Source organism: Lepisosteus oculatus, chromosome 6, assembly GCF_040954835.1.
Source record: "Lepisosteus oculatus isolate fLepOcu1 chromosome 6, fLepOcu1.hap2, whole genome shotgun sequence".
Taxonomy (NCBI): domain Eukaryota; kingdom Metazoa; phylum Chordata; class Actinopteri; order Semionotiformes; family Lepisosteidae; genus Lepisosteus; species Lepisosteus oculatus.
Window position 1 is genome coordinate 3,310,531 of NC_090701.1, and position 16,162 is coordinate 3,326,692.

The window sequence follows — 16,162 nt, forward strand, 5'->3', positions numbered from 1 at the left end:
GCCGGATCGTTATAGCAGGTTGCTGCGCAGGGCTGCGGCTCCGCTGGGGCCGGGCCGCCAGTGTGCTTCCAAAAAAAACTGTAAAGGCCATAAAAGAGACCTTGACAGTAATGGAAACAGACTTGACGGCGAGTAAAAAAAACAAAAAAAACAAACGCGAAATTAAGCACGTACGGCACTCCGAAACCGAAAAAATGAACATGCGTCAAAGGCTATATAGAGTGTATTTTTATTTCTATTTACTTACTGTTTTTCCCGGCTGCTCTTTAAGCTGCCCTGAGCAGGGGAGCAATACTTCAAGGCTTTGGTATTTCTGGACCGACTCAAACCAGTAGCTCGAAAGCTCAAATTTTTCTTGTATGAATAATGTTAGTGGAAATGAATAAATTCCTTAACTCTCTGTTATACTGTATGCATCGCACAAGAGAAAGATGCCTTCATGTGAGCGTGCAATAGGTTTAATTTGGGCTGTTTCATACTTAATACGAAAGCAGATGGAGCAAAGGATTGGAGCGGTACTGGTCATGTAGGCTGCTCGGATCAAGTTCTCTTCAGAAATGCGTTGAGCTTGAACACAGAAATGCCAGCTTCCTGGCATACACTGGTAGAGCTTTATAATGAGAGCCGTAGAGCTATTTCTTTGTTCAGTGTGTGAGACAACGGCTGGATCAGTTGTCTCTCAAGCTGAACACACCAGCGGGTCAGTGGTTTTGGCTGATTTGCTCAGACGCTCGGCTGGGTTAGAGGTAAGAACATGAGAAAGGTTACAAGTGGTGGGCTGAATGGCTTCCTCTCAGGCTTATATGATGATATTACTGGATCAACTGTCCTTGAACGAAGTCAGGGGCATCGGTTTCAACCTGGCTGGATAGCTTGTTTTATAACCTCACAGCCCTTTGAGCAAGTTGTTTTTGAGTTCAATTGCTATTTTTGTGTTAATTTGTTCCCATAAATATTATTTCAAAATCTGTAAGCGAGAGAGTTAAGAGCTCCATCTCGGTATATCAGCACTGAGGACTGTTGCTGTGGGTTAAAGACTGAACCTCTTTCCTCTTGGGGAAAACCTCTTAATCTTTGAATTCAAACAAATGACTCAGTGTCTATTATAAAGATGCCGTCTGCTGTATAGAATTTTATACATCTTTTTTTGTACACATCTTGGAAATGACAGCATTTTCTGAAGTGTTCATAAAATCCTTAACTGTATCCCCACATGTCCGTGCGGTAGTACAGAGGGGGGTTCCTGGAATGGGGGATTTCAGGCATGTATATAATCCATTCTGCGTCTGTCATAACGGCACTGTGAGATAGATTGGAAATGAAAATCGCCCAGTAACATCCAGGTATGAGACTGAAAGAGCTGCCTCATTTCCTTGCAGATCCTGTTCCCGATGGTAACCACGGGGACAAGGACAAGAAAGCAGGCTGGACGGGTCCCGCATTGATTTGTTTTGTTTTTTAATAAATTCACAATTGCCCATTATTTTCCAAAATCGCCAACGGTACGTTTTTCACGTCTCGACCCTGCTACCGCACACAGGGGAGAATGAGGAAGTGTAGGCTGATTCTTTCAACCCGCCCACCTCCCAGCCAATCATCTTTTAACACATCGCGGGCGGCACCGCCCTGCGCCAGACGTCCAGCAGCGATTGGAGGAGAGGCGCCTTCCTCTCTGACATCACCGCATGCCTGGTTGGAGCCCAGGAGCCCAGGTTGTCTTGACCATGCATACCGCTGCCCCACCACTTGGGGAAACCTGGACAAAGACAGCTAGTGGCTCGAACCCGTGATCACAGAGCTTGACCTGCACTCGGGCAAGCACCTTTACTGGTTGAGTCACTTGGTAGGCCCCAGTTTAGACACTCCTTGTTTGTTCAAATAACCGTTGTTGTTCGACTTGACTGTTGTTCTTTCTGTTTCTAAATAAAGCTGCCCAGCTTTCTAGGCACCAGCGTTCTTGTTAGAGAGTGTAAGGAAAGGAAATATCAATTTTTCTGGGCTTTCCCCCTACCCTTTGTGCTTTTGAGTACACATTTGTGTGAGGACAAGAAGTTTGCGTTTCATTGTTGCTCTTGTGTCATGCCGTGAGATCTCCATATTCCATATAGTCTTGTAGTTCTGCTTGAAATACCATTTCTCCTGTAGAATGAAGTGTGTGTGTGTGTGTGCGTGCATTCAAGTGAGTCATTGAGTGAGAAGCTCAGACTCCCAGCTGTTCGTACACACCACTAAATGAACGGTGCAGAGACTTAGGAGTAATGGCATTCAAGCCCCACCATCACAGACCATGTGGCACTCCGGGTTCCGAACACTCACCAGGTCCCTGGATGACCCTTTCAAAGCCAGCATAACAAGTCCGTATCGGCAATATACTCGTCATCCTGGAAATGAGCCATGACTGGCCTGAACCTCACCGTGGGCTACTTTTGATCTTGGTCTGTGGGTCACGTAGAGACGTCAGGGCGGGGAAGTGATCTGCTCGGGAGCGGTGGGCAGGAAATGGGATGTCAAACATGGGGATTTGCAGAAGGCAGCCTTTCCTCGCCATGGAGCCTTTGGATTGAAGGCTTTTCCGGTCCATTACCCATTTGTACACCTCGCCCTCACGTTGTGCTGAGGGTGCAGCAAGGGCCAAGCATGGTGCTCGCACTCGTACAGCCCCAGCAGGTCCACAACGGAGTAGAATTGTAAGGTCATACAATTTAAACGGCTCGATGTTGCGCGATGGATATGGTTTGTTCGACTGTTGTTTCCAGGTCCTCGTTTCTTCGCGAGTTTTCGGGAGGAAAGGGGTGTGCTGTATCTGAACCCGGTGCTATGCAGAGGTGTCTCCAGAGATGATGGTATTATTGACTTTATTACAGTTAACCCCAGGCTTCAGCTTTCAAGACTGATGTGCCGTTCTAGCAAACCTAGAGAAACAAAATGCTTGGAATCCCTGTCACTCGCTCAGCTGAAGTTTTTTTTCAGAAATCTTTTTGTAATCCTTTTTGAAGAGTATCTTGTTGGCATTTCCTAGTGCACCGTCTAATTGAAGCAGTAATAAGACGGAGCAGTGTATGAGGGATGTGTGAACTTTATGCATTTTCTGCCAGAGAAGTGCAACTTAATTGTTAATGCAGTGTAGTCTAGCTGGATATTAGAAGCCCATCTTTTTGTGTGTTCCAGCTGTTTTAGGAATATCCTGAATCTCAATCAGTGGGTGTTTAATAGCCTTTTTTTTAAAAAAAAAGGCAAGTTCTGAATCTGTGGACCTTAATTATTTCCCGAAAAATAATGGGTGAACAGATCCTTTAATTATGTGGACGTGCAATTAGTGATAAAGGGGAGCTGTTAGGATGTGTGACTTGGTTCCCTCTGGAACTGTAAAAAAATTGTAAAAGCCTAAGAGCGTTCACGTATAATTACATAAACACATCTGAATTCCTAAAATACCTCCGGCAGCAGTGGCTTCTATTGGTTTAACCATTGGAGACTTCTTTCAGGTCTGCGTGTCAGGCTGTTGCATGGGGCGCAGAGATAGCTCATTTAATTTAGGGGTTTTGCATAAACCGCTGAATTAATTTCTTTACAAGCAGTCAGGACAGACCTGGTTTAAGACAGTTGGTTCCAGAATAAATATGAAGCAAGCAAAGTGAAAAAGGCCAAATAATATAGTTGGAATGAATCATTCCATATTCTCATGGATTTTATGTTAAAAATGAAACACTTCGTAAGATTGTGTTGGACGTTTTTCTAGTTTATTGAGTATGCTCTTGAAAAATCATACTGATTTTCTCCACGTGTGTGAATGAAGCATAATCGAGGAGGACAGGGTTTTGAAAAAGGAAGTCAATTTAAATTGCAGCAAGTGACTCATCTAGTAAAGGTGCTTGCCTGGGTGCAGGTCGAGCTCTGTGATCATGGGTTCGAGACACTAGCTGTCTTTGTCCAGGTTTCCCCAAGTGGTATGCATGGTCAAGAGTAGACAACCTGTGTTCCCGCAGGCATATGATGATGTCAGAGAGGAAGGCGCCTCTCCTCCAATCGGTGCTGGACGTCTGGCGCAGGGCGGTGCCGCCCGCGATGTGTTAAAAGATGATTGGCTGGGAGGTGGGCGGGTTAAAAGAATCAGCCTACACTTCCTCATTCTCCCCCGTGTGCGGTGGCATGGTTCACTGCTGCGGGTCGAGACGTGAAAAACGTACCGTTGGCGATTTTTGGAAAATAATGGGCGCTTTGTAAATTTATAAAAAACAAAACAAATCAATGCGGGACCCGTCCGTGCAGGGTGCGTCAGCCTGCTTACTTGTCCTTGTCCCCGTGGTTACTATCGGGAACAGGATCAGCAAGGAAATGAGGCAGCTCTTGTAATCTGAGTTTATGTTTCAATACATCACCACACAAACATCTCCGTCTGATATAAGGTGTAAATGAAACAGGTGCACTCGCAGACTTCATGTTGGCAATGTGTCCTCTGGCTACTGCTACAGCATGCTGCTGAAAAGACGTGGGGAGAGGTGTGGCACCATTCTGTCTCTTTTTACGCAGCCGGCCTTGGCATGCATTAAACTCTGAAGTAAATCTTCCGAAGAATCATAAGATAAGATCACTTTATTGGCCATATACAATTCCTTGCATTAGGAATTCGTCTTTTCGCAGACCCCAGCTTGCTCTCCATGAGACACACAGACCGGTCAGAGCGCAGGGTCAGCCATTTATACAGCGCTCCTGGAGCAGTTGGGGTGAAGGGCCTTGCTCAGGGGCCCAATGGAGTAGGATTCCTCTGCTGGCTGTGGGATACAAGCCGGCAACCTTCCAGCCACAGGCGCAGATCCTGAGCCACAGAGCCACCGCTCCGCCCCTCTGCATCTCTGCATAATGTTGCGTTGTAAGCAAGTATATCACTAAGGCATTATTAACTGTGAGTCATTCATTAGTGACTTAGACCATTTTGGTTGTAACATAATTACAGAAAACTTCAAACTTCAAGTACTATACACATTACTCATTTTAAAACTCCAATGACAAATTCTGACTTGCATTCAGTACAGGAACACGATGGGTTCTTCGTTTAAAATTCATATGCACTGTATGACATTCACCTTGCATGAATCCCAAATTAAAGTAAGTGACTCACTTAAACGTCGGAGCACAGTCATGATGTGAAACGTGGAAAAAAATCTCTCGCAATTAAATTGACCAAACTTCCGGTGATGTCCCGCCATTGTAATCCCAACACTGTGAGACCTCACAATGCCCTACCAGAAAAGTTCCCAACTTGCGGGAATACAAGAACCTGGTCAGCAACTGTGCCGTCAGCCTCCACCAAAGGGTTGGCCTGTGCCGTAGCAGCTGTCTCCCGGAGTTATTCCATTGACCCGCTGGTCAGCTCAAGCAGTGTCCCAGTCAGACACGTTGTCCTCTGTCTGCTTGTCTGTCAAGGGGAAAATGTCAGATGTAAAGTCCTCCTAAGTGCTACGGCTTTGATTGTGGTGGAAACGCGTACCTCTTATTATACTGAGCGTTGTTTTTCCTCTTTTGTTAATCAGAAATTAGACGACCCGATCTTTATATACAGTATGAGTACGGCATTTTACAGTGATGACATAATCAAGTACAACATCAAAGCATAACTTATGGATTGCATGGAGGAAAAATGCATTAAATGAAAATTTACATATAAAAGTCACTTTTTTTGTTTCAGGAGTCAGTGTCCTTATGAGATGCAAGGCAAGATCCTTTCTGACAGTGGGTCGCACACAAACGAAACGAATCATTTCCTGCCCGACGCACAGCGGGTGTCCTGACCTGCCAGTCATGCCCAAGGGCTAGGGCTGGCACTGAGGACACTGTGGGAGAGTGTGCTCTCCATTCAAGTTGACTCAAAAATTAAAACCTGAAGGTCTGCGAAACGAATGTCATTTCTTCCCAGGGCAGCAATGCCATAGTCCTGTATGTTGTCACAGTGGTTGTGTAGTTTTGTCACTGAGAGAGTTCCAGCCAAAGGCACTCTTTATTCATAACCAATAGATCAGCTGTACAGTAGCCAGTGTCGATTTAGCACAGCGCCTTCTGTATTTATAAGCAATAATGATTTACTGTCGTGTTTATTTTAGTTCTTTCTCCTGGCTTTGCTTTGTACTGTTTACTACTGTTTTCGGAATGGAAAACAAAAGCATTTTGTCCTCTACATTTTGCACTGAGATATTTGGGTTTTTTTTTTCTCTCTCCAGACAGGTTAATGACTGTTTTAATTACAAGTAACAAGAGGAAAATTTACAGGAGCTTCTCGGACTGCAGAAAATCACTGCAGTATTTTTTTTTCCGGGGCACGTGTCTTTTAAATACTTTCCCAAGCCATTGTTCTGGACTCTGAATGAAAAGGACACATTTGAGCTCATCTGTCCTGATACTGTACTAAAGGTATTTTCTTGGCAAACACAAATCTTTTCTCCTAGCTGACAATGTGGATGAATACTGTAGTTTTTCTAACAAGCCAGCCATTGAATTCCTCCTCTTTCATTACGTTGTTAAGCCTGTGCTGACACCCCAACGTCATGTTCCCGGCTGCCTCTTGCCTGCTCGCTTCTCCCTGTCCGACGCATTATTGGCACAAAATATTTGTTCCAAAAACTCTTGGAAAGTTTGTGTGTTAAACGCCACTTTTTCGCTCCACTGTTCAAACCCATGATGGCAAAGTACGTAAATTCAGAATACGAGCTTCAGAGCCGCTTTGGGTCAAAGGAAGGGGTACTCACAGCCTTCTAAGGCAGCAAGTGTTTTCTTCTTCAGGGCTCTGTTGCATTTCAGATCTGGCCTGTACTGCTTTTTTAAGTAGTCTGCATGCCAAAAAAAAAAAGAGCACACAACTATAATTAGAAATTGGAACCAATATCCAAATGGAGACAACAGCTAAGTACACAAGCTGAGTAAAGCAGTAATAATATTTTCACCACGAGGAAACGCTAACATAAATATTCTGCCTTTTCCCAGATGAGCTGTGTACTATTGTAAACATCAATGCTGGGTCACGCTAACGTTAGTCAGCAGAAAGCGGCTTAGTTTTTGAATGGCCGATGTCTAGAGCTTCGGGAGTCATTTTTGTCTTGTTGCCTTTTTTTGTGACGTTGTTGGCTCTCCAGAGCCCTAGGTCTCCCAGAAAATCGGTGAAGAAGGAAGAAAAAAAACCCCTGCATTTCTTGCCAGTTGTTTTTCTTTGCGGTTGTGGGTGGGTGGAAAAGACAAAATGTGGTTTAGGAATTAAATGCAGATGACCGCAGGTCTCCTCTCGGGGATACTGTGGAAAACATCTAATGTAAGAGTTGCAGCTGACCACTGACCACAGCTCGCCCGCCCACCTCCCAACTTCAGAGTCCCGAAATCGGGAAGCCGAGCCAGGGAAGGAAGCGTGCTGGCCGAGAGGCTTTTTTTTTTAAAGAAAACTTTTTATTTTGGGTTGTTTTCATAACTGAAACTAAGAAACTCTTCTTTGTATGAAACCATTCCAGTTAATGACCGTAACATTAGAAAGGCAGGAGCCTTTTGCAGTTGCAGAAGCGATTCAGCGTTTTAACTCCTGCAATTTAGTGGGCGCTCTGGTTTTTAATGCTGTTTTAGCGTCACCCTCGCACTCCCGATTCCTGGCAATTTAACAGTGACGTTGCGTTATCCCACTCCAAAAAGCACGAGGTAATCTGGAGGGAAGTGCGGAGAGGACTAGTGACCACTGTCGCGCCACTCCGCAAAGCAACTGCTGAATTCTGAAGCTCAAGGCCTTTTGTTAGCTGCTAGGTATTATTGATGAAATCACAAACACCGATGTCCATGTGTTATTAATTTCTAGGGGCTGACACTTTTCATCTTGCACCTTGCTGAAGGGACTCTTCCTGTCCAGAGTCCAGAGCAGTGATCGCAGCTGTTCACAAGCCCAATCTCCGTTTCATACTAGCTTTCTGTTTTCACCCGATGCTCTATTCATCGTTTGTCGACCGTTTCTCGAAAATGCATGCTGCCTCTAGGGCTACGCTCCGCAGGGCCGCCCAAAAATATTGTCCGCCGTGGGCCACAGATGTGCAGCAGCTCACCGAGCCGGCCTGCCTTTGGAAGATGTAGCATTGGGAGAGCAGGCAGTTCAGGCCAGAATCAGACCCAGGACTCGGCAGCAGTGAGACAGCAACGCAAGCTGCCACTGAAGAACCCCACCCATCTCAACTGCCCTGTGTGCCGGTCCCTCGACTGGATAGTTCTACCTTTTTAAAGAACTTTTAATTGTACCCTGCGCCTTACCCTTTCTCCCACATGTTCATTTTCCGAATTTTAAACATTCCTCTCTTTTATTACACACTTGGGGAATTTTCTACCTGCACAGCCTATACAAAAGAATACATCATGCGCTATTATTTGTCACTTTACACCTTGCAATTCACTGGCATCAGGGTTCCTAAGCACTGCTCAGAGGCAGAAGTACTTGGGAGGTCTAAGGCAAGGCGGGTTTCATTCTTGTTTAACGTGTAGTTGGAAGTCTTTCCCCTTGAGTGCTGGTGTTAATTGCTGGTATGAACTGAAATGCAAACACTCCTGTTAATGTGGGTTAGCGTATCTCTTACGGCGTAAAGTTTCATCAGTCAGCTCACAGGAGACCAAAGGCATTTTGGTGTTTCCCCACAACGAAGGGTAAAGTTCACCAGAAACCAGCAGTGCTTTTTTTAGTCAGTTTCTCTTTGTGGAGTTCAAGGTTTAGAAAGTCCGTCCTCATTGGTTGCTGTATCCTATCCATATCCCGCCTATCACAGTGGCTTCAGGAGATCAGGGTCAGCACCTAGTGATAATGTCCACTTCCTTAGGTCAGGGGGGGTATTTCTGGTGGTGTAAGAGTGTGTGTGATGGCCCTACCTGGAATATGCTTCTGAGCACGGCAGTTCATTGCTCAGGTCAGCATGCGACTGACCTTGCATCTTGCGTTTTAATTTTTGTTGGATAGGTTTGTCCGTTAGAAAAGACTCGGCTTTGAGAGAAGGCGGTGATGTGCTCCTAAAGAGTACTTACTCATCGTACAGGCCTCCAAAGTCATTGCATCTCCCGGAGCCCTCAGGCTGCAAATAAACGGTCTGCTAAAATTCCTTCTGACAATGGAAATTCTTAAGATAAACTGAATGCCTCTTGTCCGAGTCTTCAGTTTGCAAGGCTCGGCTTTGGAGCTTCGGTACTTCTCTTGTTTAGTGCTTAGTGGCTTATAATGTCGCAATGTTTAATATGTTCAGCTAAATCGGTGTGCCTGCTGTCAACATGTACACCCTGTGCAGGGATATACTCTGTAGTGATAGCTGCTGAATGAACGTTGTTATACTGTACAGTGATTTATTGTACAGTACAGTATGTTATACAGGTCAGGGTACACAAATGTGGAAAAGAGTTTCCTACGTCGGCTGACAATGTGATGCTTTTGTTAAAACATCGCTACCATGTAGCATCGCTGCCTTGAAGCACTGGGGCCTCTGGGCTTCAGTTTCCAGGGCTGGGGGTGCTCTCTGCTTGGAGTTTCTGTGCTCCGCCTGTGTGTGCGTGGATTTCCTCCCACAGTCCAAAAACATACACACACCTAAGTCCAATTAACCTACCGGTCGGTGTCTGTCGGTGCCAGTCTCTCCTGTGATGGACTGGCATCTCTTCCAGGGTGTACCCTGCCTAGTAACCAGAGACCCTGAATCGGAAGAAGTGGTTAGAAAATGAATGAATGAATGGATGGATTTTGGTTAAATATGTTGCCTTAATTTCAATCTGACAGGCCAGTTCTTACCGAATCGAACTGCATTGCAGTAATCTACTGTCACGTAAATTTCAGATCGTTTCTCTGCTTGAAAACAGGCGTGTCTTGTTCCGTGCTAAAGGTTTTCCTGGACAGTGGTGGCCAGATTTGGACAGGAGATCTACTTTCTCCTGGTGGATGCTTCTAAGCGTATCCTCCCATAGACTAAGGGCTGATATACTCTCTGACCTGAAAACTAAAACACATTTTCGATGGCATTTTTTTCCCTAATGTTTGAAAAGTACTGTAATTCAGAGAAAATGGTAAAAGGTGTTCAAATCTATCGTGTGCATGTGATGTTCTTCAAAGATATGGTGAAAAACCTTTCCCGAAAGTTGGCCTGTATTCACTCACTACGTCTGATGTGCAAAAGTGTGTGTTTTTGTTCTGAGAGAGACTCCCTTCGGGGTAATGTGAGCTACGCTGGAATCGGCAGACTTATTGCTTGTCATGCCCGGTTGGTTCTGATAGCCACACGTGAGTGGTTTGGCCAAGGGTGGCCAGTCAATTGGTGTGTGAGCTGGGATTTTAAATGAGGTCTGTTTGGGGAGCCTCTCCCGCCTCAGCCTAAACCTCTGAAGAACACCAGCTCCTGATTAGTAGCACATGTGCTGCTGTGCGCCCTGTAGAGATTGTTTGAAGAGAAGAAACCTGGGAAGTTCTGTCAGACGTCTGAACCTCCTTCGGGCTGCTACTGTAATTCATCATGTGCAGCAGCAGTCTCTTTGTGCTCGTTTGCCCTTGCTGTTATACAACTTAATTCCCTCCTCCGATGGCGGGGGAAGCCGAACGGAAACGCGGGGTTTTTAAGGACGGATGGAGGTCGTGTCATGGTGGGACACTTCATCCGTTCATCTTGTGTTAAATGGGTGGCAGCCGGCTCTGCCTGTGCTAAAATACCCTAGAATACAGCTGTGAGCTGGGGGGTGGCCGGGGGACACTTTCAGATTGTAAAAATTGTGAAACGGTATTTCCTGTCCCTGTCCTCCTCCTTCCTGTGGTGATCTTGCTTTTGTGACCTCCACAGACGCACGGCAGTCAGACAGACATTTCGAAGTTACTTGGGTTTTGTTACAGGCGAAAACAATAACTTCCTTATTTTCCGAAACGTGGTATTCTCTTTGAGGGGTGGCAAAATTTGTTCTGCAGCAGCAGGAATGCACTCAAAGCACAGAACAGTCAAATTGTCCAGCCAGTCTTCTGCTATCCTGAACTTTTTTTTTTTAACTTCGATACGGAGGTTCCCAGAAAGAAAGATAGAAGCTGTTGATTTGCTGTCTGTCCGCCTGTCAATCTGTCCAGTCAGTCGATTTATTCTAATCTAATCCCTTCCGTAGTGAGCAGCCTGTCCAAGTGCTTGACAGAACAGTGCACAGAGGCAGAGGACTGACCTAGGTGCTGGAGGAGCTCAGTTTTACTGGTTGGTGCGCACGAGTGTCCGAACGGGGAGGTGATTCAAAACTTTGTAATGGCCAGAATTCAGATTTTCAGTAGCCTATAACACATTATCATGTAAAGCCAAAAGTTTCAAGCCCCGATGTTTTTAACGTTCTCCCCTGTTGTTTCCTTCCGATTTTGGTTTTTGAACACCAACGCATTGCTCCTGCTGTGCGTGTGTAGTGTATGTGCTGTAGCCAGCGGGATAGCTTCTATATGCTGCCCAGTCTTTCTCTACGCTGTCGAAATCTGTCAAGTGGAGCGTGGGATAGGGGGCGCCAGCAGACGCAGCGCCTGACGGCCTGGTCCCCGATGTCTCCTCCTGCAGCGCAGCACGACCGAGAGCTCTCGCCACGGCGGCGGCACCACCGGGAGTTCAGGTTCAACCTGTCCCAGATCCCCGAGGGAGAAGCCGTCACGGCGGCCGAGTTCCGGATCTACAAGGAGTGCGTCAGCGAGGCCTTCAAGAACGAGACCTTCGTCATCTCCGTCTACCAGGTGGTGCAGGAGTACGAGGACAGGTAGGAAGGATCGGCTTTTGATAATAATGTGTTAATGTTGCTTTATTGGCCCTATACAATTTCTTGCATTAGGAATTTGTCTTTTCGCAGACCCCAGCTTGCTCTCCATGAGACACACAGACAGGGAGAGAAGATTGGGGTCAGAGAGCAGGGTCAGCCATTGTACGGCGCCCCTGGAGCAGTTGGGGGTGAAGGGCCCTTGCTCAGGGGCCCAACGGAGTAGGATTCCTCTGCCGGCTGTGGGATTTGAACCGGCAACCTTCCAGTCACAGGCGCAGATCCTGAGACACAGAGCCACCTCTCCACCCCTCTCTTTTCTCTCTCTCTGAGCATCGTCGCCAGGGCATCCTCGTTGGCCCAGGCTGTTGGGTTTAATTCTGGAGAACAGAGATCATTTACTAAATTGGGGGGGGGGGGGGAGACAATTTCACAGGTGCCGTACTCGTGTTTTAAAATTGAGATCAGTTGAGGTTCTGGAGCGTCTCGGGAGGCAGCCATCTCTCATTTGTGACCCCAAACGATGAGACGATGAAAGCTTGGGACCCATACAAACGAGTCTGTTAAAAAACCATGGTATCGCTGACGCTTTTATGATTCTCCTGTTTCTAAGGATTGTTGTTATTATCTTTATCATAAACTGTGAGGCTAATAAACTCTAATCTGGAAATGAATCGGATTTAATTGCATTTCCTTGAGTAAATAACGGAATAGTGGATAACGCCTTAGTTTCCTCTGAAGTGACGCATCTTTTTACAACTGCATATTGCTGTACTGCGTGGCGATGTGGAAAACGCCCTTTTTCTTAAGTGACCCAATTTCACTCCTCTCCCCGGATCTAGAGTGTTACAGCTTTACAAATGGATCTTTTTCCCCTGGTTTTTCAGTTTTGTCATGCCTAAAATCCGATTAGGTGGCAGGAGAGGAGGGTGATGTGTAGTTTTATTTCAGGTGAACAGCCTAGGAGCCAGTGAATTCAACACAAGATTTCAGGTATCTGACTTGGTATGAATCTGCAACATTGACCTTCCGCCACCTCCTAACACTCATCCCGCCATGTTGTGATGCAGATCCCTGTGTGAAACTGCGGTGGCTGGTTTTTTATTTTAATTTTTATCGCTTCTGTAGATGAAACATTTTGAATGCCCAATTAAACTTTATTGCCGGCTGTAAACCAAGCCTTGGAGATTGTGCTGCTGAGTGCCAGTGAAAGTGCTTGAGCAGTGTCTGAGGACAGTTTAAAAAAAAAAGGTGGCTCTGAACACTTTTTTTTTTTCCTCGTTTTTGCTGTTGGACTCCTCTTACTGAAAGACACTGCGAAGAAGGACAAGTTATTATCTTGTATCCAGTGCTGTATAAAAGGGAACCGCGGGTTTGATGAACATGCATTATTTTTTAGTTGCAGGCATCCAACAAGACGGTTTAAGTGAAACTTATTTTTTGCTTTTCCTTGAAGATGCTTTGGCTCTGCGTGGGTTTTGTATATGTATACGTACTGTTTAGCACTGTGGACACCATCTGCTTGTTTCTGATTGCAAGCTGTGCTTTGAGGCCAGGCTTGCAATGTCAATGGTGGTACAGACCTGCAGGTTATTGAATTTGACCAAGGCGTGACCATCGGTGTCAGAACAGTCCCTTCCATATTCAAAAATGTGACGTGACCAGCAGAAAATTATCTTCTGATTATCATTAATAGTGATGCTGATTATTATCACTGTCCTGACATTATATACAGGTTCCCTTTTTATGTAGAATACTGATTTAAATTTATAAATCAGGATTTATAAGTAACTCTAGGCTGCTATTGTTCTAAATGTACCTCCTTTCTCTTGTACATTCCAAAAAAGTGGCAAAATGAATTCTGTCTTGTCTTTGTGATCACTTTGTTGTTTTAATAGGGCACTTCATCCAGCACACAAAATTTGGGAAACACTCTGATCTAGCTATTTATTTTAATACATTAAGAACTTACATTTTAAGATATGGCTATGTAGACTGTCTGAATGCTGTTTTGGAATGAAAACACTTGTTGGCCTTATTTTTGTGATCGTTTTAAAGTAGAAGTTTACCTTCAAGCAAATTATAACATCATTTATGTTTTGTGCTACCTGGCAGATGTGTGCAGTTGCTGATGAACTGATTAATCTGGCAGGGCCCGAGGTCTTTGGGATATAATGTATTTGCATGATTGCAACTCTTCCTCCAATAATAATGACATATCTGGTCAGAGAAAAACGGTTATCTAGACAAAACATCACCTCAGACAACATATTCCCGTGCGCTAAGCAGTTATTAAAGCTAAACCGATAATTTTAATCCAGAAAATAAGGTGAGCTAAGCGTTCTTTTGCACAGCTAGTGTCTCCTGCTCTCTATAACTGCCTTGAATATTGTTCTTGGGTTTTGTAAAACAAAACTGTTATCAACCAGAGAGTAGCTGGTAGATTAAAGTGGTGATTTCAGTACCCCTCCCAATTATAGCAAGTCTTAGGTATTTGCCAAACATTTTACATATGATTATGTGGTACTTTCATAGTGGATTCCCAGCCAGGGAACGAAGATCATCGTCCCGATATTCTCATTAATGTCTGAGTGTTTGGTGCTGCACTCCGCATGACTTTGGAGTGGCAAAGACTGCTCGGAAGTGCTCCGTTTCACCGATGCCGTCGTGTAGATTTAACTGGGTCTGCTTTTGGCAGACCAGCGGATGATCTTCAGTCTCCTCCCAGACCTGAGAGCGGAGGGGCAGGGGGGAATCGCACCCGTACCCAGCAGGCAAGCGGGGGTCTCGTCAAGACCCCGCTGGGCTGAGCGGTCATTCAGCTTGTTTCGTCTTCGAGAATTGCCCGCCGCTGCTGCAGTCTGAAAATGATCAGAGGTGAGGTGGATCAGACGGAAGTCAGAGTTCTAGTGTTAGTGGTTCTATCAAGCTGGTCCCTCATAAGGCCCGTTTCCTGGTCTCTGCAGACCCATCCTCTGGACAGCTCTCTATCCTGCTGTGATCTTCACTCATCTTCATTATCAATCTCTAGTAGGGCATGGCGATTTTGTTTTTCATTTGTCTTGTGGTGAGAATTCATAATCCTGTGTTTTTTTAATGGTTTTTGAAACAGGTCCTTAACACATCTTGACACCTGAGTCGCCCGTTCCTTAGGAAATCGCGTGACTTTCAGTAGTATTGTTAACAAAATATTGATCTTAACAATCACCCGATCGGTTTGCTCAGTGTTCTATGTATATATAATATATAATACCAAGGAGACAAGTCCAGGCTGAAAGCGTTGTGACGTCTGGAGCAAGCTATATAGCCACGCTGTTGAAGATGACACTTCTTTCAAGAAACATTTGGATGAGATCTTCAGTTCGATAAGCTACGATCTCAACTTCTAGAAACCTCTTGTTCTTTGTTGGTTTAATATTTAATGTGCTTGATGGGATGAATGGCCTCTTACTTGTAACTTTTGTGGCCTTCTGACTCACTCCAACACTCACCCCTGTCAGCTGCGTCCTCTGGTTTACAGCCTCTAGTTTCTTGTGTGCCAGGCAGGAGCACCTTCTTTTTCCAGGGGTCATTGCCTCAGCATGTGCTGTGACAGGGACAGGCCCGCAGAGGGGGTGCGCGGATCTAGAGCTGTTTACAGCCATGTTTTGGGGGTGGTGGGGGTGTCGGAGGCAGCCGTGCCTTAAAAAGTATTACCCTTAAGTTGTGTGTTTTTTTTTTTAACAGTGGACCATTCCCCTACCACTCCTCCACTGATGGAGAGGCCCTGCTTTGTCTTGGCAGTTAAAAAGAGCTTTAGAAACCGTCAAGTTGAGGGCAGTGTATTAATTACCAGAGGGAAGGTTGGGCTGAAAATCTTTTTAAAAAAACAAACTCCCTAATTAATGCCTAATAAAACTGCAAAGGAGTCTTTGGTTTGTAACAAGAAGAAGGAAAAAAAATCCCAGAACACCTGGTTAATTGCTGTCTTTGAAGTCAGAAGATTTACAGACGTGTGTGATTACTGTAACTTGGCCTTCCTTCCCAGTTCCCTGCCCTTAAAGCCCAACACGGCAGATCACATGTGAGGCAAGAGCGTCCGTGCCGATATGAAAAACTTACGTCCGGTTCTCGCGATTCAGGATAGAGGTGTGTGTGTGTGTTTGGGGGCGGGGGGGCTCAGTCTCTGAGGCGTATAATCTCAATAACAGTCCTCTGTCTGTTATAATGCTGGGAGTACAGCTGGTTACAGTGAGGGTCACTGAGCTGGATATTATAGCATGTATTTCATGTACAATCCAGACTCAAAGACCATGAATCTGTGCCAAAGCGGTGAAATTGCAGAGGCTCTGCGCTTCTCTTCCGCGCTGTGTATGCTCCCCATAGTGAACACCTCGACTAGTAGGCTAGCAACCCATCCAAAAGTGGGAATTCTGTTCCC

At 45.4% G+C, this 16,162-nt stretch overlaps 1 protein-coding gene across 1 annotated transcript in view; it reads left to right on the plus strand.

Annotated features, from left to right (window-relative positions):
• The window catches only part of bmp6 (bone morphogenetic protein 6), a 45,063-nt gene that overhangs the window by 13,755 nt on the left and 15,146 nt on the right, over positions 1 to 16,162 (plus strand). The window contains exon 2 of the mRNA XM_006634473.3: positions 11,553 to 11,745. Coding sequence (XP_006634536.1) covers positions 11,553 to 11,745 — 193 coding nt within the window. The remainder of the gene's footprint in view (positions 1 to 11,552; positions 11,746 to 16,162) is intronic.